Source organism: Hylobates moloch, unplaced genomic scaffold, assembly GCF_009828535.3.
Source record: "Hylobates moloch isolate HMO894 unplaced genomic scaffold, HMol_V3 SCAFFOLD_1, whole genome shotgun sequence".
In the NCBI taxonomy this organism is placed as follows: Eukaryota; Metazoa; Chordata; class Mammalia; order Primates; family Hylobatidae; genus Hylobates; species Hylobates moloch.
Window position 1 is genome coordinate 239,168,733 of NW_026652276.1, and position 22,288 is coordinate 239,191,020.

Genomic DNA, 22,288 nt, shown 5'->3' on the forward strand with positions numbered 1-22,288 from the left:
TTAGCATTAGGTATATCTCCTAATGCTGTCCCTCCCCCCTCCCCCAACCCCACAACAGTCCCTCGAATTCCCTTTCTTATTAAATTTGTGGATTCTAAAAAATCCCCAGTGAAATTACCTTTAGTTTTAAAGTAGCTTGAGGCATCTTGGCATGTGCGTTCTTCAGGGCAAAGATAGCTCACACTCGCGTGAGCAAAGCCAGTCACCCTGAGGGCTGCAGGAACCAGCACAACTGGGCCTCCCTGAGCCTCAGCTTGACTCGGGTGGACATTCATACCACGCCATGCCCAGCCACCACAGTAGGCACCTGGCGTAAGTGTTTCCTGTGTTCTGGGACACGCCCTAGTGCGTAGTGTACGTTGTCTCATTTAATTCCCCTGATAGCCCTGTATCCCAGCTCCACAGGAAGATGCAGCGTTTATCTAAGGTCACGCTGACGACATGGCGGGTCCTGCACTCGGACCCCACTCACGCCCCACGCCACGCCCTGCACCGCCCCTTCCCGTAGGGGCTGGGTGCTGTGGACTGAAGGTGCAGGCCGAGGTCATCACTCACCCCTCTGTGTGGCTTTATTATCATGGATATGTTGCGTGTCTGTCTGTGTTTGACATGTGTATCTGTACATTGTACGTAAGAGAGCCACTTTTTAAATTCCCCAACCATGAATTGTGCCCCTCTGTGTGGCTTTATTATCGTAGATATGTTGCGTGTCTGTTTGACATGGATATCTGTACATTGTACATAAGAGAGCCACTTTTTAAATTCCCCAACCATGAATTGTGCCCCTCTGTGTGGGACAATATTACTACTGTTAAGACTGTTTGAATTTATCGCAACTTATGGGTTGCGATGCTATTTTAAAAGATATCTTTTAAATAAATAATCTTTGCCTTTTCTAACTGCTGCTGCTATTACTAAAAAAATTTTTGAATTCAGCATCATTTTCAAAAACAGTAAACCTCTAGACTGTACATACAAATAAATTATTCCATTAAAATGCATCCTTCTTTTTTTTTGAGATGGGGCCTGGCTCTGTAGCCCAGGCTGGAGTACAGTGGCACGATCTTAGCTCACTGGAATTTCTGCCTCCTGGGTTCAAGCAATTCTCCTGCCTCAGACTCCTGAGTATCTGGGATTATAGGTGCCCGTCACCAATGCTCAGCTAATTTCTGTATTTTTGGTAGAGACGGGGTTTCTCCATGTTGGTCAGGCTGATCTTGAACTCCTGACTTCAGGTGATCTGCCCGCCTTGGCCTCCCAAAGTGCTGGGATTACAGGCATAAGCCACCGCGCCTGGCCTTGTCTTTGAAATATTATCAATAAAACCTACAAAGTTTTAAATAAACTCTCAGTAGCGAGGAGCTGTGGAACTTCTGATTCAGACCATGAGTCAGAGGAACCAAATTCTCACCCGGGAGACCAGCCCTTTCCTCAGTCGAGCCATCAGTGCTTCATCTGGGTCCTCTCACTTAGACACCCTGTAATTTATTCTTAATTTCTGAGATGGCTTTGTCTTTTTCTTCAGTTTTTTTCCTGAGTTCAATCCCAATTCTCATTTCATTTCTTGCTTTTTTGGGTCTAATTCTGTTCTTGATTTCTGATTCCGGTGTTTTTTCTTGCTTGTTGTTTTGGTATGTTTCCAGATGCCCTTTGAGGAGATGTGACTCCATTTGGAACACTGAGTTTTGTGTCTTCTGCCTTGTGCCTATTTTTAGGAGGGAGAATTTTCATCAGCTGAAATGCTTTGATTTACATTTTTTCTGTTTTCTTCTTATAGTAGCTTTCTATGGAGTTTGGCTTCTTTCTACTCGTAGACATTCTGTAGGTGGATATTTTAGGTCGGTGAGCTTTGCTTTACTGATTGGCGACAGGTATCTTTTTAGTGGGCATTTTGCCTCGAGGTGGTAGGTGGAGTGGGTTTGCCTTTCCTTTGGTTTTGCAAACGCCTGGATTTCGCTCTTGCTGGCAGTTGTGAGGTGTGTGTGGAAGTCACCACCGTTTCCTGTTCATGTCCCCCTTCCCATCGGCCGTGCTGCTCCGACCTCCTCTGCCTCCCAGCTCCTTCCCCTCAGTTGCTTGAGTGGCCCCAGGATCTGGCCTCGCAGAGACTTTCTCTGTCTGAGTTTTCTTTTGGGCTGTGTGGCATGCTGTGTTTGGATGGTGGGCTTTAGCTTTCTTCCTGCCTTCCAGACTTGAGAGCAGGGGCTGGGGCCCCTGGGTCCTAGGAATGTGAAAGTCGTGGTCCTGTGTTAGTCGTGTGTGTCAGTCGTGTGTGGTCCATGTTGGTCCTGGGGTGTTTTGGGAAGATGTGTGGAGGGAGTTGGATCTGTGAGACCCAGACCCAGACCTCGTGTTTGTCCCTGTGTGATGCTAACTGTATTTCTGCAACTTATTACTTACACGTGAGTGCTGTGGGCTTTTGAACTCCAGATGGAATCCTTACCTCAGTAAACCACCAAAGTCCTCTTCAAGCAGTAGAACCTATCTCAACGTCCGTCCACAAAAAGCAGAGCTTTGTGCTTTCACCCTTTTCTACTCAAGAAGGTACGTGATTCTTCACTTTCTTAAAATCCTTAATCAATTGTTGTGAAATATGGTTTCCTTATTTAAAGCCATTTCTTTTTTTTTTTGTTTCTGTTTTCGTCAGAAATGTCAGGTTTGTCCTTCCACATCGCTTCCTTGGATGAGAGTGGGGTTCTCAATGTGTGGGTGAGTAGTGGCCGAGGCCGGGCACATGCGGGGCCTGAGTGAGGTGCTCTGGGTGGGGGTGGCGCCTGAATGGTGCAGGGGGCGGGGCCCAGTTAGCTATGGTGGGAAACGGAGAGCAAGACTGGGCTTACTGGTCCTGAGCAGAAGGGATGCAGAAGGTCACACATGGCAGGTTTGGGGCCCTTTCGTGACAGCGGAATAGGAATCTCACACAGGGCTTTGGGAATGAGGCATAAAAGTGAGAAGGGAACAAAATGTTAGGGCCGAGGTGACGCTGGATTGGCTTGTGCTGGAGGATGCACCAAGACTGTTGATTAAGTCACCAAGTGAAGAGAACACGAGGAGATCAAAGCAAAGGAGTCAGCTTGTAGAGCGTTAGTTCTGAGGCTAAAGATCAGTCTTTTTTTCTGGAGCAGTTATGTTTTAGTACCTAATGTAGCACTCCATCTTAATTAGAGCTATGCTTTGCTTAGGTTGTGTCATAATTATAAAATGTATCAATATTCATTTTCAATATTCTGTTTTTAGGTGGTTGTTGAATTACCAAAGGCAGACATCGCAGGTTCAATAAGTGATTTAGGTAACTATTACGTAAAAAAATTAATTTTAGTGTTTTCTAAAATGAATAGAGATTAAAAGTACTGATAACTGCGGCCAGGTGCAGTGACTCACGCCTGCTGGGAGCCTCAGCACGTTGGGAGGCTGAGGCAGGAGGATTGCTTGAGCCCAGGAGTTTGAGACCAGCCTGGGCAACATAGCAAGACCCCGTCTCTACAAAAAAATTCAAAAATTGGCTGGACGTGGTGACACACACCTGTAGTCCCAGCTGCTTGGGAGGCTAAGGTGGGAGGATTGCTTGAGCCTAGGAGTTTAAGGCTGCAGTGAGCTGTGATCATGCCACTACACTCCAGCCTGGGTGATGGAATGAGACCTTGTCTCTCTGTTTAAAAAAAAAAAAGATACCAATAACTGCTTTGAAAAATATAAATTACTACCTGAAAAATGAAAATTAAAGTTGTATGTCATATAACCTTATCATCTGTTGAACAGGCATCTCAATTTACTAGAATAATCAAATGGTATTCTGAATGAATTTTTTTTTTTTTTTTGAGACAGAGTCCTGCTCTGTTGCCCAGGCTGGTGCAGTGGTGTGATCTTGGCTCACTGCAACCTCTGCCTCCTGGGTTCAAGCAATTCTCCTGCCTCAGCCTCCCAAGCAGCTGAGATTACAGGTGCTCGCCAACACGCCTGGCTAATTTTTCTATTTTTAGTAGAGACAGGGTTTCACCATGTTGGTCAGGCTGGTCTTGAACTCCTGACTTCAGGTCATCCACCCACCTTGGCCTCCCAAAGTGCTGGGATTACAGACATGAGCCACTGTGTCCAGCCTCTGAGTGAATGTTTTGATCTTAGTAGGGTTTAATGAGTGCTGTTTACAGCTGAGTACCATTCAGTTCTGTCAGACAAGTCAAGGACAGCTGTGTTCTGTAGCTGTTTCCTGTGTATTTCAGGTGTCTGAGTCTTTCAGCACACATTCATTTTGGGGCTTCTTCCTTTCAGTTTTGGATTTACAACCCCAGGGCGTATCAGGAACACTGGATGCTGCCCCTGAGGGCCCTTAGACTGGATCCCAGGGTGGCAAAGGTCCCCGGGTCTGGGCAGAGCAGAAGCGACTTGAAGCAAAGCTAACAGCACCTCTCACAGTTGGCTCCTCTTGATGCTATGGAGTACGATTTTCAGTTCCAGAAAGGGCTCAGAAGTGACGGAGTAATTCAGTCCTGTTGTGTTCTGTGGCTGAGATTAGCCCATGTTTTGATCTCACCTTCTTTCTCACCTTATTGGCCTCCCACAACCCAGTTTGTAATGATGAACCCCCCTTTCACCTTGCTTGTATCAGGGGTGTTTTCCCATGTAGATCTGGCAAAAAAATAACATGAGTGAGACCGGCTTTGTTCCTAACCTCTTGAGATTAGGGAAGAGGGCGCTTTGGCCCTCAGAGCAAATGCTGTGTGTTCCGTAGTCACACGTCTGTGGTGGCCCTTACAAGTTTACTGTTGATTCTGACTTCAGTAAAAATAAGATAGTCGTGGTGCTCATTTCACTGGTAAATGCTTTTGAGGTGGAGTCACCGTGTTTCTCAATGTGTTCTTCCTGCGGCACCCTCTCTGCTCATGGAGCCGTTCTGCTCTGTGTTGTCCACTCCAGGCTGCCCCTAGAATCCTGGAGCATCAGAGCCAGGGAGCCTGGCAGGGGTCACGGGGTGGGTTAGTGATGGGGTGAGACCACACAGTTGGTCTCAGCACCAACCCCCCTTCACACCCAGGGTTCCGCCCCAAATGCCCAGAACTCTTGTGACCCTGAGAGTTCGCCTTGAGGCTGGTTGTGCCGTTAACTTGTTACATGATCAAGGTATTTGTCAAGCAGTTACGGATGGTACTGAGATCATTTCTGTCCATAGTCAGGTGATAATCTGGCTATGGAGACAAAATCATTTTGCATAAAAAGGATTTGCATACAAATGTTTTGTGGTACATGATGGTCATATAAAAAGATATCCTGGGATGGTGAGTATTTCATTTTAAAATATTGCTGTATAAAAACACCTTTTCTTCACTGAACCACTTACCAAAACTGCAACCATGTCCCAGCCTTGCCTTTAGGAAGGGAGGACGTTCAGACCAGCCCATTGTTCAGGGTGGCTGCCAGCTCTTTGTGTAGGCACTGGATGAGTGGCTGTTGGAGAGCTGAAGTCTCAGAAGGAGTTAGCCACCATCTTTTTATGAAATGTTCTCTGCATAAGCGAGGTCCAGTCCTAGGTGCCAGGACACCTGGGCGAAGACCCCGGCCAGGGAGGGGGCGAGTGTGGTGGACTTGCTGGAGCGGAGGCCCAGTGGGAAGGCCCGGCCAGAAAGGCTGCCCGTGGGTGGTGGCGTGTAGGGGCCAGTGGGAGGGCCTAGCCAGACAGGCTGCTTGTGGGCGGTGGCGTGTAGGACCCAGCCGGAAAGGACCTAGCCAGAAAAGCTGCCTGTGGGCGGTGGTGTGTAGGGGCCAGTGGGGGGGCCTGGCCAGAAAGGCTGCTTGTGGGCTGTGGCATGTAGGGGCCAGTGGGGGGGGCTGGCCAGAAAGGCTGCCCGTGGGCGGTGGCGTGGGAGCCGAGACACCAGGTGGGGGGTGTGCTGGGAAGCTTCACATTTGTGAATGGCAGCGTTGACCCCTCTTCACTGTGGTTGTGACTGGCAGGAGATACGCAGCAGCTACAGGGACCCTGCCCAGCTGCAGGTTGGGCTTATTTCTATCTCCTTTTAATTCACCTGCCCCCAGAGTTTTAGGCAATGCCTTGCCCAGAATTTGGGTTTTAATATCCATAGATTTCTAGTTTTTCCCCTTGTAGTATAGTTTTAGAGGGAAAGTGATATTGGGAGCAGACACAGGAGGCAAAACCAGTGGATGGCCGAGGAGCCAGTGCTGTAGCCATGAACACTTTCAGGAAAGGAAAGGAAGAGCAGTCAGGCCTCAGAGCCGTGGCTCTGTGTTGTTTGAGAAGGAAGCTGGAGAAGCTGCTGGAACAGAGAGTGAGGCCGGACGCACTCGGCTGAGGAGCCACTCTGTCTCCTGTGCGTTCTGCCCGGAGACTAGCAGATCTCTGAGTCTCTGGGATGGTGGAGAGAGAGGGCCTGCAAGTTTCCTGTAGGCGTTGGAGCCTCGGTGGACATTCACAGGACAGCATTTGCTGCTGTGATCTAAGGCTTATTTAGTGCATGTACACTCATACACAGGTATGGATTGCTTACCCCCCTTATTTTATCAGATCTAGTGATAAAAAGGCTCCCAGATCATGGTTCTACAGTCTTTCTTCCCGTAAGACTTGGAACTGTGAATTCTCGATTCTTCTCCTAAGGCAGTACACGTGAACCTCACCCAGAGGAAGGGATGGATGCTATATATTGATTTGCATTTGATGTTATTTCCTAACAAGATATTTAAGCAATGAAAAATGATTCCAGGCAACTATAACTAGATTTTGATTTAGCTTCTGTTGAAAGGTGCATTGATTTTGGTTCATCTGTTTTTAGGTCTGATGCCTGGAGGGAGGGTCAAGCTGGTACACAGTGCTCTGATCCAGTTGGGTGACAGGTAAGATGTGAGGGAAGACGCTTCACTATCTCACAAAGGCCTAGAAGGAAAATAACACTGGAGAATTGCATATACGGTAAATGGTGAGCTTTTGCGATGAAGAAGTCCATTTTCTCACAATGTTTTTTTACTGTTTTGTTAGTCTATTATTTTTATTTTTTTGAGATGGAGTTTTGCTCTTGTTGCCTCGGCTGGAGTGCAGTGGTGCAATCTTGGCTCACTGCAAACTCTGTCTCCCTGGTTCAAGCGATTCTCCTGTTCAGCCTCCTGAGTAGCTGGGATTACAGGCGCCTGCCACCATTCCCTGCTAATTTTTATATTTGTATTTTTAGTAGAGATGGAGTTTCATCATATTGATCAGGCTGGTCTCGAACACCTGATCTCAGGTGATCCACCCGCCTCGGCCTCCCAAAGTGCTGGGATTACAGGTGTGAGCCCCCACGCCTGGCCTTGTTAGTCTGTTATTAATGAGTGAATGTAATAAATGCAGCTTCCAGGTGTAGAGCTAACATTTTGTCTCTTTTTTTTTTTTTTTTTTTGAGACAGAGTCTTGCTCTTTCACCCAGGCTGGAGTGCAGTGGTGCAATCTCGGCTCACTGCAGGCTCCGCCCCCCCGGGGTTCACGCCATTCTCCTGCCTCAGCCTCCCGCGTAGCTGGGACTACAGGCGCCCACGACCTCGCCCGGCTAATTTTTTGTATTTTTAGTAGAGATGGGGTTTCACCGTGTTAGCCAGGATGGTCTCGATCTCCTGACCTCGTGATTTGCCCGCCTCGGCCTCCCAAAGTGCTGGGATTACAGGCGTGAGCCACTGCGCCCGGCCTTGTCTCTGATTAAGTAGAGGTTGTTTTCTTTTAAATTGGTCTTATTTAACTATTCTTCAGTTTTCATGCAACCCCGAGGTTAAACTTAAAGTTTCAGGAACCAGAAACATTGATAAAAAGTTTTATTCAGAGATTTAGATTTCTGCTTTTACTCATACAACTTAATATGACATAAACATTCTTCACAAATGTACAAATATTGTTTGTGGTATTTATATGTTTTATGTTAATTTATTTCCTAAAGTATCTTTTCTTGTCGTTTACTGCACTCAGGGGTCAAAATTTTTGGGCCTGGTTCTTCCTAATCAGAAAACCTGTGGGTTGTGTTAATGAATTCATGCATGCTTGGAGACTTTAAATCAACTACAGTTGTAATTAGTAATTACAACTAATTATGAAAGGGAATCAATTATATTTTAAAAAGTCATTTACTGTATTGCAGAGCCAAACATAATGGTTCCTGGGTGAGCCCCTGACCCCTCCAGCCTCTACAGTTCCCCCGTTGAGTTTCTTTATGACTTTTTATCTCTGCTAGGGCCCTTATTGCTTTATACTGTGCATTGTATTTATCTTTAACTATGAGCTTCTCCTGTACTTAACTGCACACACACTCTTTGAAGGAAAGTGTCTAATGTATCCGCCGTTTGGGTTTTTTCATACCCAAAAACTCCTAGCAGTGTCTTCCTGAGATCTATGCATGATAAATGTTCCCTCAGACTTTGCTCAACCAACCACGTTAAGCTTATTCTACGTGCCAGGCGTTGTAGCGCTAGGAGGGAGCATCCTCTGTCAAGGTGCTCCGAGAAGGAGGTGGACGAGTAAACATTACGTGATTGCAGGGGGTGCTCCCTGCTTTCCCAGGAAGAAGGCTCTGCAGTGGAGTTCAAAGTGAGGATGTTTCTTAAGGAGTTCCTTGGGCTCACTGCCTGGGAAAGGGTGGGGAGGAGGCAGAATGGGGCCGAGAGGAAGAGCTGAGCTGTGAGGCAGGCCCCACGGCCGACTCCCCAGGGCCTGGGAGTTGTGAGCTGGAATGGCCTCCCAGAATCACGTGGCTGGGCCTTTGTACCCCCCTATCCCGTCAGTCACTGAGCATGAGTGGCCCCGGGAGGACATTGCCGGTGGGGAAGCAGGTCCAGCTCTGCTTGCACCAGCCCTGCAGCTAGGCCCCGTCCGTCAGGGTCTTCGTGCAGAGGACGAAGTGTGCTGTCAGGATGTGCACAGGGCTTGTGGGAGCTGAAAGGATGGGGGCAGCTTTGGGGATGGAGCGCAATGGGGACATCTTGAGGAGGCAAAGACTGAGCCAGGCCTTTGAGATGGAGTTAGATGGTCAGAGGGAGCAGCACCTGGGGATGCCCAGAGGCACATTTGGAGCTGTCAGTGGGTCTGATGTTGAGGGAGACAGGTGAGTCAGGCCCTAACGAGTCTGTCTGCTGTGCTAAAGGGTGTGGACATTAGCGTAAAGGTGGTCACGAGCCATTGCGGGATGTTGAGCCGAGGAGCAACGCGTCTTGTCTGTGATGTAGATGGGTCAGTGTGGCAGCGGCATAAGGTGGGAACAGAGGAAGGGAGGCTGGAGTCAGGGAGAGCAGTTAGGAGGCCTCTGGAGTGACTGACATGAATGACCAGGATCTGAGCAAAGGCAGCAATCACAGGTACAGAGGGCTGGACACAGGCTAAAGGGGTAGAACTTAAAAAACCCAGCAGCTCATCGATTATAGGAGCAGTGGGAGGGAGGAGCCTAGGTTGGCCCCTGCCTCCACCAGCATGTCTGGTTGGTGACTGGGCACCACTCACCAGGCGAGGATAGGAGCGGGGAGGGTTGGGAGCAGCCCAGTGTGTTCCAGTGAGGACAGGCTGAGCTTGTGGTACCCGTGGAGATGCCCAGGAGCCAGGGGCCTCCATAGCAGAAACCCCAGATGGAGGTAAGGATTTGAGAGTCATCAACCAAGAGGTGGCATTTGTATTCCTGAATGTGGACGGAAAGAGAAAATTGGAAAGGAGGCTGATGGCATGGCCACATGCTGACTTTGATGATGTGGGTGTGGCAGATGGAGCAACTGTTGGCATCTGTTACAAATACATAGGCCATATAAAGGAAAAAATAAAACTAAGTATAGTTTTTAAAAGGAAAGGAAAATCTCTAAATGCCATAAACAGGAGAGAGCTTAAAGTTAGTATCATAAGCTTTTGAGCTGCTGTGTGATGGCTTGGAGGCTGGGTGTGAAGCCCAGGCTATCTCAGACCTTCTGAGCTGTCTCTGGGGTTTGAGCCCCATGCAGAACCAGGTGATGCATTGGGTTTGCCTGAGGCAAGGAGGTAGAACTGAGACCCCTGCACAGGACTGCTCCTGCAGTGATAGGGAAATTCAGAAAGCCTCACCACAGCCAAGGGAAGACAGAGGAACTTGGAAGAGCTTGAAATTCTAAGCTGAGTGGGTGTGTGGGAACCTACAAGCTGAGACATTAACATCACAGTTCTAGACCAGTGGCCTCAGTGGGTTCATAGTTAAAGTAGACGCAAAACCACCTGGTGGGTAAAGATATGTTTGTAAATTGGGGCTCACAGGATTCTTACGAGAAGCAGTCTGCTGCAGATGAGTTCGCAACTACAAGCCTGAAGAAACAGTCTACTTTGGTGCAAAAAGTAGGAGTCACTCAAGTAGAACTTGAGACAGTTGTACAATCTAAAAGACATTTCTAGAAATGAAACTGTTCTCTGAAATTTATAACCAAGTGAATGGTTACATAGCAGATTAGATGTAGCTGAAGAAAGAATTAGTGAACAGAAGGAAAATTCTGAAAAAATTATCAAGAGTGTAGTAGCAGAAGAAAATGGAAACAAAGAGTGGCTAAACCCACAGAGGAATGTGACATGGCCTGTTATACATCGATGTATTGTAGTGCAAATCATTGTTAATACCATCATTATTCTTAAGGTTGGAAACAGTCCATCTGTTCATCTTTGTTACTTTATTTTTTCAGTCTTTCCCATAAAGGTAATGAATTTTGGGGCACTACACAAACACTGAATGTTAAATTTCTGCCTTCAGATCCTAATCACTTTATTGTTGGCACAGACATGGTGAGTAGTATTTTAAATTTAATCATATTACTCATTCTCCTTGTTTTCCTGACTGACCTGATAAATATCTTGATTTACGATTAACTTACTCTTTTCTTTTATAAAGTTTAATTTGTTTGAGAAACAGTAGCTGTATCCAACCTTGTGTCTAATGCACTTCTTCAGTCACTCTTGGGCTTGTTCTTCACAGGGTCTCATAAGCCATGGCACAAGACAAGATTTGAGAGTGGCTCCCAAACTATTCAAACCTCAGCAACGTGGTATAAGACCAGTAAAAGTTAATGTCATTGATTTTTCACCATTTGGAGAACCAATATTTTTGGTAAGAAAATTTGTTTTTTAAAGCACCAATTTTTCTCTTTTTCTTTTTTGAGACAGGGTCTTGCTGTGTCACCCAGGCTGGAGTGCAATGATGTTGTTGTAGCTCACTGCAGCCTTGAACTCCTGGGCTCAAATGACCCTCCCACCTCAGCCTCCCAAGTAGCTGGGACCACAGGTGCATGCCACTATGCCTGGCTAATTAAAAAAAATGTATTTTTTTTGTAGAGACGAGGTCTCCCTGTGTTGCCTAGGCTTACCAGTTCTTGTTAGTGATACTCTTTGCCTATTTGGGCAGCATAACACTTGCAGTGATCCATTGGAAAATTTTAAAAGTTGATCATTTACTAGACTACAAATTGATCATTTATGGGGTGTCAGTGGTTTAAAAAGGAGAAACATGAAATTAATAACAAATTTTAAAAACAAAACCTATGTAGAAATTAAACTCTCAAGTAATGCTTGGTTCAACTACAAACTAGTTAGAATTTAACAGAAGAATATGAAATACCAAACCTATGATACAGCCAAAAATGTGAAGAAATTCTTAGTGTGAGAATTTTTGCCTGTATTCTTTTACTGTTTAACACAATAGAAATTAACGTTCAGAGTCTTTAACCTGAAAGTCCAGGGATGGCCGTTGGGCAGGCAGCAGTCCCCGTGCTGCACTCATGCTGCAGGAAACGTGTGTGTGGGTGCGAGCTGCTCGCTCTCTTCCCCTCCAGGGCCTGGTGTCAGCCTAGCTCAACCTAGTCACAATTGTCCTGTAAACTCCAAGGTCAGTTTATGGGTTGGTTGGGGTAAGATAGGACAGAAGGCAGAATATTAAACAACTTTATACATGATTAAATGTGATAGTTAAATATGACAGTCAAGGCATTAAATTATAACTCAGATATCCCCTTCTCTCACTAGTGTTTACAAATTTCCCTGTACTTGAGATTGAGGGGAAAGATTGTTATTTATTCACACTACTCTTATAGTACCTAAAACATTATAAATTATGTTTATGTCAGTCACATAAACTAAGGTTGCTGAGGGCAGAGATGGTATTTCATGTATCTTTGTATTTCCAAAGACTACATTTGAGCTGCTGAATAATGTCCCCCTGTGGCTGTTGAGATCCTGGAATGTGGCCAGGCAAGGCTGGGATGTGCTGGAGGTGTGAAATACACATCAAATTTTGAAGAATTAGTGTGAATAAAAGAATGTAAAATGTCTCATTAGGCCGGGCGCGGTGGCTCACGCCTGTAATCCCAACACTTTGGGAGGCTGAGGCGGGCAGATCACCTGAGACTGGGTGTTCGAGACCAGCCTGACCAACATGGAGAAGCCCCATCTCTACTAAAAATACAAAGTTATGCAGGCATGGTGGCCCAAATCCCAGCACTTTGGGCATCCCAGGCAGGTGGATCACCTGAGGTAGGGGTTCAAAACCATCCTGGCCAACATGGCAAAACCCTGTCTCTACTAAAAACACAAAATTAGCCTGGCATGGTGGTGCACGCCTGTAATCCTAGCTACTTGGGAGGCTGAGGCAGGAGAATCGCTTTAACCCAGGAGTCAGAGGTTGTGGTGAGCTGAGATAGTGCCATTGCACTCCAGCCTGGGCAACAAAAGCAAAACTCCGTCTCAAAACAAAAACAAAAAAAAGTCTCATTAATAATTTTGTTGTTGGCAATTTCCAGTGTGGAGCTCTTGAGCTTTTTATGGCTTCTCTCCCCACAAAAAACCAAAACCAAATACATAGCACCAAGATCTTCACCAGTAAGAACTTAGAACTCAAGTGTGAAGATAAGACAGTTTCTGGGGCCACAGAGAGTAGAAAAGCTCCAAGCAGATGGGAGAACTGGGCTTCCATATCCACAACGTCCCTTCCCCCTTATTTGGCCTGGCACCAAGTGCATGGAAACTCTCCCCTTAACTCATGGTTTGTGAAAGTAAAATTGAGGTGGACAACCAGTTTCTCTACTTTCTTGGGTGCCCTGTCCCTGCCTCAGCCCGTGGGGAGCATCCCGAGTGCCTGAAGGAAGAAATACACCTGAGGACACCCAGAAACAAAGCTGGGAGGGAGGACTACTGTCCGCAGCCCTGGAAACTCTGCACCTCAGCCAAAGGAGGCACTCCATCAGAGTGGCCGCTCACAGCACCATGCTCCAGGAGGTTTGTTCCACAGGTCTTCTGAACACGAACCCTGACACTGTCAGGACAAACCCTTTGAGACTTCCCTCATTTGGGACAGGCCTCCCTCAATCACTAAATACAGCCAAAGTGAACCTCGTCTTAAGGTGACACCTATAGCTGAAAAGGAGGCAGCAACCTAGCAGTGAAGATTTGCTAAGTAAATATATTCAATAAAAACCAAAACAAGCTGGACAGAGAAAACTGGAATAAATAACTAATCCTGCAATGCAAAGACACACCAACAAGAAACAGCAGCAAACAGGGAACCATGACCTCCCCAAAAGGACAAAGCAAAAATCCAGTGACTGACCTAATGAGGCAGTGATTTGTGAGCTCTCTGACCAAGAATTCAGAAGAGCAATTTTAAGGAAACTCTGTAATCTCCAAGACAACACAGAAAAGCAGTTCAGAAATTTATCAGAGAAATTTAACAAAAAGATTGAAATAATTTAAAAAATCAAACAGAAATCTTAGAACTGAGAAACATACTTGCTGGAATGAAGAAATTCATTATAGGCTCTCAGCAGCAGAGTGGATCAAGTAGAGGAATGAATAGGTGAGCTCAAAACAGGCTATTAGAAAATACACAAGGCTGGGCGCGGTGGCTCATGCCTGTAATCCCAGCACTTTGGGAGGCCGAGGCGGGTGGATCACAAGGTCAGGAGATCGAGACCATCCTGGCTAACACGGTGAAAGCCTGTCTCTACTAAAAATCCAAAAAGTGGCCGGGCATGGTGGCGGGCGCCTGTAGTCCCAGCTACTCGGGAGGCTGGGGCAGGAGAATGGCATGAACCCAGGAGGTGGAGCTTGCAGTGAGCCGAGATGGTGGGCACTCCAGCCTGGGCGACAGGGCGAGACTGTCTCAAAAAAAAAAAAAAAAGAAAAAAGAAAATACACAATCAAGGCTGGGTGCTGTGGTCCATGCCTGTAATCCCAGCATTTGGGAGACCAAGGCAGGAGGATCTCTTGAGCCAGCTTGAGCAACGTAAGGAGACCCTATCTCTACAAAAAAATTTAAAAATTTGCCAAGAATGGTGGCATGTGGAGGCAAATGGAGGCTGAGGCAGTAGGATCACTTGGGCCTGGAAGGCCAAGGGTGCAGTGAGCCCTGATTGTGCCATTGCCCTCCAGCCTGGGTGACAGAGCGAATGCTGTTTCTAAAAAGAAAAAAGAAAGGAAATATATAATCAGAGGAGAAAAAAGAAAAAAGAACAAAAAGGAATAAAGACTACCTACAAGACAGAAAATAACCACAAAAGACCAAATCTAAGAATTACTAGTATTCAAGAGGGAGCTAACAAGGGTTAGAAAATGTATTCAAAGAAATGATAACAGAAAACTTTCCAAACTTCATAAGGAGATCAATATCCAGGTATAGGAATGTCAGAGAACATCAAACAGATTCAACCCACATAACATTACCCCAAGGTATTTAATAATCAGACTTTCAAAGGTGAAGGAGAAAGAGAAGATTCTAAAAGCAGTGAGAGATAAGAAGCAAATAACATATAAAGGAGTTCTAGTTCATCTGGCAACAGACATCTCAGTGGAAACCATACAGGCCAGGAGGGAGTAGAGTGACATTTTCAAAGTGCTAAAGGAAAAACACTGCCATCCAAGAATACTGTATCCAGCAAAACTGTCACTCAAATATGAGGGAGGGTTAAAGTCTTTCCCAGATATACAAAAGCTGAGAGAATTCACCATCCTCAGACCCATCTTGCAAGAAATGCTAAAGGGAGCCTGGGCATGGTGGCTCACGCCTGTAATCGCAGCACTTTGAAGGTCCAAGTGGGTGGATCACTTGAGGTCAGGAGTTCCGAGACCAGCCTGGCCAACATGATGAAATATATCTCTACTAAAAATACAAAAATTAGCCAGATGTGGTGGTGGGCACCTGTAATCCCAGCTACTCAGGAAGCTAAGGCAGGAGAATCACTTGAACATGGGAGGCAGAGGTTGCAGTGAGCTGAGATTGCACCACTGCACTCCAGTCTGGGTGACAGAGTGAAACTCCGTCTCAACAACAATAACGACAAAAAGAATTGCTAAAGGGAGTTCTTCAACCTGAAAGAAAAAAAAATACTAACATGCAAAAACAAACAAAAAACTTATCAAGGTATAAAACCCATTCATGTAATTAAATACATGGGCAAACCCAGAATTCTGTGTTAACTGTATTTGTACAATATGCTCATAACTCTACTATGAAGCCCAAAAGACCTATTAAAAATGATAATAGCTATAGCAACTTCTTAAGATATAAATACTTTAAAAATACATAAATTGAGACAACTGAAAGTCAAAATGTGAGAGGGTTAAAGTGTAGAATTTTTTGTTTGGTGTTTTCTTTCCTTTGTTTTTATCTCTTTATTTGTATTCTAAGATAAATTGTTATTTCTTTTTTTTTTTTTTTTTGAGACAGAGTCTTGCTCTGTCGCCCAGGCTGGAGTGCAGTGGCGCAATCTTGGCTCACTGCAAGCTCCACCTCCTGGGTTCACGCTATTCTCCTGCCTCAGCCTCTCCGAGTAGCTGAGACTACAGGCACCCGCCACCACGCCCGGCTAACTTTTTTGTATTTTTAGTAGAGACGGGGTTTCACCGTGGTCTCCATCTCCTGACCTCGTGATCCGCCCGCCACGGCCTCCCAAAGTGCTGGGATTACAAGTGTGAGCCACTGCGCCCGGCCAAGTTGTTATTTCTTTAAAATAACTTGTTTTAGGGCTGGGTGCTGGGGCTTATGCCTATAATCCCAGCACTTTGGGAGGCTGAGTTGGGAAGATTGCTTGAGTCTGGGAGTTCGCGACCAGCTTGGGCAGCATAGTGAGACCTCATCTCTACAAAAAAAACCCAAACAAACAAACAAAAAAACCAATCAGCTGGGTACAGTGGTGCCCATGCCCACCTGTAGTCCCAGCTAGCTACTTGGGAGGCTGACAAGGGAAGGTTGATTGAGCCTGGGAAGTCGAAGCTGCAGTGAGCTGTGATCTTGCCACTGCACTTCAGTCTGGTTCACAGAATGAGATCCTGTCTCAATAAATAAGTAAATAATCACAATACGAAAACCTACAATAGCTTCATTCAAAACAAAAAGCAACAAATTAGAACATACTAGCAGAGAGAAGGAAGACAGGCAGAAAGGAACAAAGGAAGAGAGGAGTCTTAAGCAGAAATCAAGCAACAAAATGGCAGTAGAATGTTCTCACTTAGCCATAATATCACTGAATGTAAATGCTCTCAATTCTCTAATTAAAAGGCATAGAATGGCTGAATGGATAAAGAAACAAGACCCAACTATATGCTGCCTTCAAGAAACACTTCACCTATAAAGACACACTCATACTAAAAGTGAAAGGGTGGAAAAAGATATTCCATACAACTAGAAAGCAAAGAAGAGCAAGAGTGGCTATACTTAGATAAATTAGACTACAAATCAAAGACTGTAAAAAATGACAAAGAGGGGTCTATATATAATGATAATGGGTCAATTTACTATATAATGATATAAGGGTCAATTCAGTAAGAGGATATAACAGTTACAAGTATCTACGTACCCAACACCAGAGCTCCCAAGTATAGAAAGCAAAGATTAATAGATCTAAAACAGAAATAGACTGTAATGCAATAATAGTAGGGTACTTCAGCACCCCACTCTCAGTAATGGACAGATTACCCAGACAGAAAGTCAACAAAGAAACATCAGAGTTAAACTACACACTAGACCAGTGGTCACCAATCTTTTTGGCACCAGGGACTGGTTTTTGTGGAAGACATTTTTTCCCCAAACCAGGGGTTTGGGGGACAGTTTCAGGTTGAAATTGTTCCACCTCAGATCATCAGGCATTAGATTCTCATAAGGAGACTGCAGCCTAGATCGCTCGCATACACAGTTCACAATAGGGTTCATGCTCGTGTGAGAATCTAGTGCTGCCGCTGATCTGACAGGAGGTGGAGCTCAGGTGGTAATGCTCACTGGCCTGCTGCTCACCTCTTGCTGTGTGGCCCAGTTCGTAATAGGCCGCGGTCTGGTACTGGTCCGTGGCCCAGAGGTTAGGGACCCCTGCACTAGACCAAATAGGCCTAACATTTACAGAATATTTCTCTCAACTGCTGCAGAATACCCATTCTTTACACTAGCACATGAGACATCATCCAGAATGCACCATATCTTAGGCCCCAAACAAGTCTGTATAAATTCAGAAGAATAGAAATCATTTTGAGTATCTTGTGATTACCATGGAATAAAACTAGAGATCAATAACAGGAGGAACCTGGAAAATACACAAACACATGGAAATTAAACATCTTCCTCAATGTCCAGTGTGTCAATTAAGAAATTAAGAAGGAAATTTAAAAATTTATTGAAACAAATGAAAATGGAAATGCAGCATATCAGAATCTATGGGATATGGCAAAAGCAATACTAAGAAGTTTATAGTAATAAATGCCTACATCCAAAAAAGTAGAAAGACTTCAAATAAACGATGTAACAATGCACCTCAAGGAAGGAGAAAAGCAAGAATAAAACAAACTCAAAATTAGTGGAAGGAAAGAAATAGTAAAAGTTCAGAGCAGAAATAAATAAATTGAGACAAAGAAATTGTAGAAGATCAATGAAATGAAAAGTTGGGTTTTGAAAGATAAGCAAAATTGACAAACTTTTAGCTAGAATAACTAAGAAAAAATAAGACCCAAATAAAATCAGAAGCCAAAGAGGAGATACAACAACTCAGCCCTCAGAAATACAAATAATCATTAGAGACTATTATGAACAGCTATAAGCCAACAAATTGGAAAACCTGGAAGAAATGGACAAATTCTTGGACACATGCAACCTACCAACATTGAACCATGAAGAAACAGAAAACTTCAGTAAATCAATAATGAGTAATTAGATTGAGGCTGTAATAAAAAGTCTCCCATCAGGAAAAGCCCAGGACCTGATGGCCTCACTGCTGAATCCTACCAAACAGTTAAAGAACTAATACCAATGCTTCTCAAACTCTTCAAAAAAAGGGAAACGTTCTACAAGGCCAGCATTACCCTGATGCCAAAACCAGACAAGGACACAACAGAAAATGAAAACTACAGGCCAATATCCCTGATGAGCATAGATGCAAAAATCCTCAACAAAATACTAGCAAACCAAATGCAGCAAGACGTTAAAAAGATCCATTCACCATGATCAAATGGGATTCATCCCAGGGATGCAAAGATGGTTCCAAATATGCAAATCAATAAATATGAGACATCACACTAACAAAATCAAGAACAAAAAGCATATCATCATTTCAATAGATGCTGAAAAAGCATTTGGTAACAGTCAGCATCCCTTTATGATAAAAGCCCTCATCAAAATGGACGTAGAAGGAACATATCTCAAAATGTTAATAATAAAGGCTGTTTATGACAGACCTGTGGCTAACATCATACTGAGTGGAAAAGAATTGTAAGCCTTTCCTCTAAAGGCTGCAACAAGACAACGGTGCCCACTTTTACCACTCTTATTCAATAAAGTACTGGAAGTCCTGGCCAGAGTAGTTAGGCAAGAGAAGGAAATAAAAAGCATCCAAACTGGAAAGGAAGAAGTCAGATTAGCCTTGTTTGCAGAGAGCATGACCTTTTCTAGAAAAACCTACACTCCACCAAAAAAGCTCTTAGAACTGATGCATGAATTCAGTAAAGTTGCAGGGTACAAAATCAGTATACAAAGATAAGTAGCATGTATATATGCCAACAGCAAACAATCTGAAAAAGAAATCAAGAAAGCAGTCTCCTTTACAGTAGCTACAAAAATGTAAAATACTTAGGAATCAATCTAACCAAAGATTTGAAAGATCTATACAAGGAAAACTAAAACTCCGATGAAAGAAATAGAAGAGGACACAAAAAATGGGAAGACATTGCATGCTCATGGATTGGAAGAATTCATATTGTTAAAATGACAGTGCTGACCAAAGCAATTTACAGAGTCAATGCAATCCTTATCAAAATATCAATGAAATTCTTCACAAAAATAGAAAAAAAAGCCCTAATATGTATATGGAATCGATAAAGATCCTGAATAGCCAAAGCAATCCTCAGCAAAAAGAACAAAGTTGGAGGCAAAAGCAGACAGTTGAGATTACATCATGCTAAAAGACTTTTGAACAGCAAAGGAAACAAAAATATTTGCAAATTCTTTATCTGACAAGGGATTCATAACCAGAATATATAAGGAGCTCAAATAATAGCAAAAAAAAATCTGATTTTAAGATGGGAAAAAGATCTGAACAGACATTTCCCAAAAAAAGACACACACATGGTCAACAGGAGTATGAGTAAATGCTTCACATCACAATCACAGGAAGGCAAGTCAAAACCACAACATGACATCACCTCACTGCAGTTAACCTGGCTCATATCAAAAAGACAGGGAGCCCTCGTACGCTGCTGCTGGGAACGTAAATTAGTACAGCCATTACGAAAAACAGTACGGAGGTTCCTCAAAAAACTAAAAATAGAACCACCGTATGATCCGGGAATTCCACTACTGGGTATGTCCACAGAATGAAAATAAATATATCAAAGAGATATCTGCACTCTTACGTTTACTGTGGCACTATTCACAATAGCCAAGATATGGAGTCAACCAAGTGCCCATCAGTGGATGTGTGGATAAGGAAAACGTGGTATATACACAATGGAATATTACTCAGGCATAAAAAAGAACAAACCCCTGTCATTTGCAGCAATGCGGATGGAGCCAGAGGCCATTATGTGAAATTAAATAAGGCACAGAAAGATAAATACCACGTTTTCACTCATATACAGCAGCTGAAACAGTGGATCTCATGAAGACAGAGTGTGGCATGGTGGCTACCAGAAGCCGGGAAAGCAGGGAGCCAGTGTGGATGAAAAGAAAACTAAGTATATAAATGTATTTATTACCCCCAAACTGTGCACTTAAAACTGTAAAGATGGTAAATTACTGATTTATATTTTTATCTCAATAAAAAACAATAATTTTGTTGTTGATTGCATTTTGAAGTAACATTTTACCTTTTTATTTTTTTTAATTTTTAGAGACAGGGTCTTGCTCTGTTGCCCAGGTTGGAAGTGCAGTGGCGTGATCATAGCTCACTACAGCCTCAGTCTCCCAGGCTTAAGCAATCCTCCCATCCTCCCGCCTTAGCCTTCTGAGCAGCTGGGACTACAAGTGCATGCCACCATGCCCAGCTTTTTTTTTTTTTTGTAACTTTTGAGACAGGGTCTTCCTCTGTCACCCACTCAGTGGCATGATCTCAGCTCACTGCAACCTCCGCCTCCCGGGTTCAAGTGATTCTCCTGCCTCAGCCTCTTGAGTAGCTAGGATTACAGGTGCCTGCCACCACACCTGGCTAATGAGAATTTTAAATTACATATGTGGTTCCTATTTGTGGTTCCCATTATATTTCTATTGGATAGCAATCTATGTGGTCCAGACCCTGCCTCTGTGACAAAAGCGTACACATTATCAGTAAATCCTATGTTTTGTGAAGATGCATGAAAGAATGATGTTTCCAAAGGACTCGTGTATCCTGGTGTTCCTGAGTCCAGAGGTGCAGGAAGCCTCCGGAGGTGACTGGGCTGGCCTCTGGAAGGTTCTGCCCTGGCCTGTTTCTACACCCTCCCAAGAGGACCTCCACCTACACACCAGAGGCACTGGGTCGCCCGCATGCACCTCAGCTTTCTGAAAAAATAGAACTTCTGCTTTCTGAAAGTCTTATCTGCCCACATGGTACAAATCATTTCATGTGATTATTGGATGGACCTTTTTTTTTTTTTTTTTTTTTTGAGAGAGAGTCTTGCTCTGTCGCCCAGGCTGGAGTGCAGTGGTGCGATCTCGACTCACTGCAACCTCCGACTCCCTGGTTCAAGCGATTCTTCTGCCTCAACCTCCCAAGTAGCTGGGATTACAGGCGTGAGCCACCATGCCCAGCTAATTTTTGTATTTTCAGTAGAGACGGGGTTTCACCACAGTGGCCAGGCTGACATTGTGGTCCGCCTGCCTCAGCCTCCCAAAATGCTGGAATTACAGGCGTGAGCCACCGCGCCCAGCCTGAATGGATCGTTTTTAAAAAACTTTTATTTTGACATAATTTCAGGCTTACGCAGAAGTTACACGAGCAGTTCAAAGGCTTCCTGCGCACCCTCTGCTGTACCACGTGGGCTTCCTCCTCTCTGGGCGTTCGCGTATTTCCAAGGGGAAGTTGCAGACACGATACTCCATCCCTAAACAGTTCAGCGTGCGTTTCCTAAAAGCAAGAACATCCCCACATAGCTATTGTAGTCACAGTCACCAGGGAGTGCACACTGGTACAAAGCTGCTATCGAATCTGTGGATGGAGGGAGGTGGCATGGATTGTCTGATAATGTCCTTTGTAAGAAAAATCATGTCCCAGGACGTGTCTCATTCAGTGGTTTGTCTCTTCAAACTCCGTTGATCTAGATGTCAAAGACTGAGTTCCTCCGTCTTTCACGACCTTGACATTTTTGAAGGGCACAGGCCAGTTACTTTGTAGAATGTCCCTGAGCCTGAGCTTGTCTGAGGTTTTGGTCAGTCACAGTCAGATGCAGCTTTTTCATGCTCAGCTAGAGTAGCTCGGGGTGACGCGTGTCCTTAGGAGACGAGACCCGTGACGCCAATTTGTACCGTCCCACATAGCACTAATTCTGACCACGTGGAACTACCGTGGTCCCACTGACGAAGTGTCTCGTGGGGAGATGCGCTGATACTTCGTAAACGTCTCAAAACTCCTTAGGTTTTCACCACCAGTTTCAGCGTCCATGGATGAATCTCGCCTGAATTGATTGTTAGGATGATTGGCAAGTAGTGATTTTCCAGCCCACCGTTAATTCTACATGTATTAGTTGGCTTTCTACTGTTAGGGGAGACTTTTCCTTTCTCTGTATATGGATGTATGTGTCTATTTATTACATGTTGTGGACACGTTGCTTTTTACCTTATTCGGTAAGTCATAATCATTTAGCCACCAGTATTTATTTTGCTGCTCAGAT

At 44.5% G+C, this 22,288-nt stretch overlaps 1 protein-coding gene across 2 annotated transcripts in view; it reads left to right on the forward strand.

The window, feature by feature from the left end:
• DYNC2I1 (dynein 2 intermediate chain 1) overlaps window positions 1-22,288 on the forward strand; it is a 55,739-nt gene that overhangs the window by 27,800 nt on the left and 5,651 nt on the right. The window contains exons 10-15 of one of the 2 annotated variants that reach the window (XM_032753257.2): window positions 2,431-2,544; window positions 2,648-2,709; window positions 3,238-3,289; window positions 6,783-6,843; window positions 10,648-10,747; window positions 10,938-11,069. In XM_032753257.2, the coding sequence (XP_032609148.1) occupies window positions 2,431-2,544; window positions 2,648-2,709; window positions 3,238-3,289; window positions 6,783-6,843; window positions 10,648-10,747; window positions 10,938-11,069 (521 nt within the window). The remainder of the gene's footprint in view (window positions 1-2,430; window positions 2,545-2,647; window positions 2,710-3,237; window positions 3,290-6,782; window positions 6,844-10,647; window positions 10,748-10,937; window positions 11,070-22,288) is intronic. The other variant, XM_058428663.1, reaches the window with a different exon arrangement.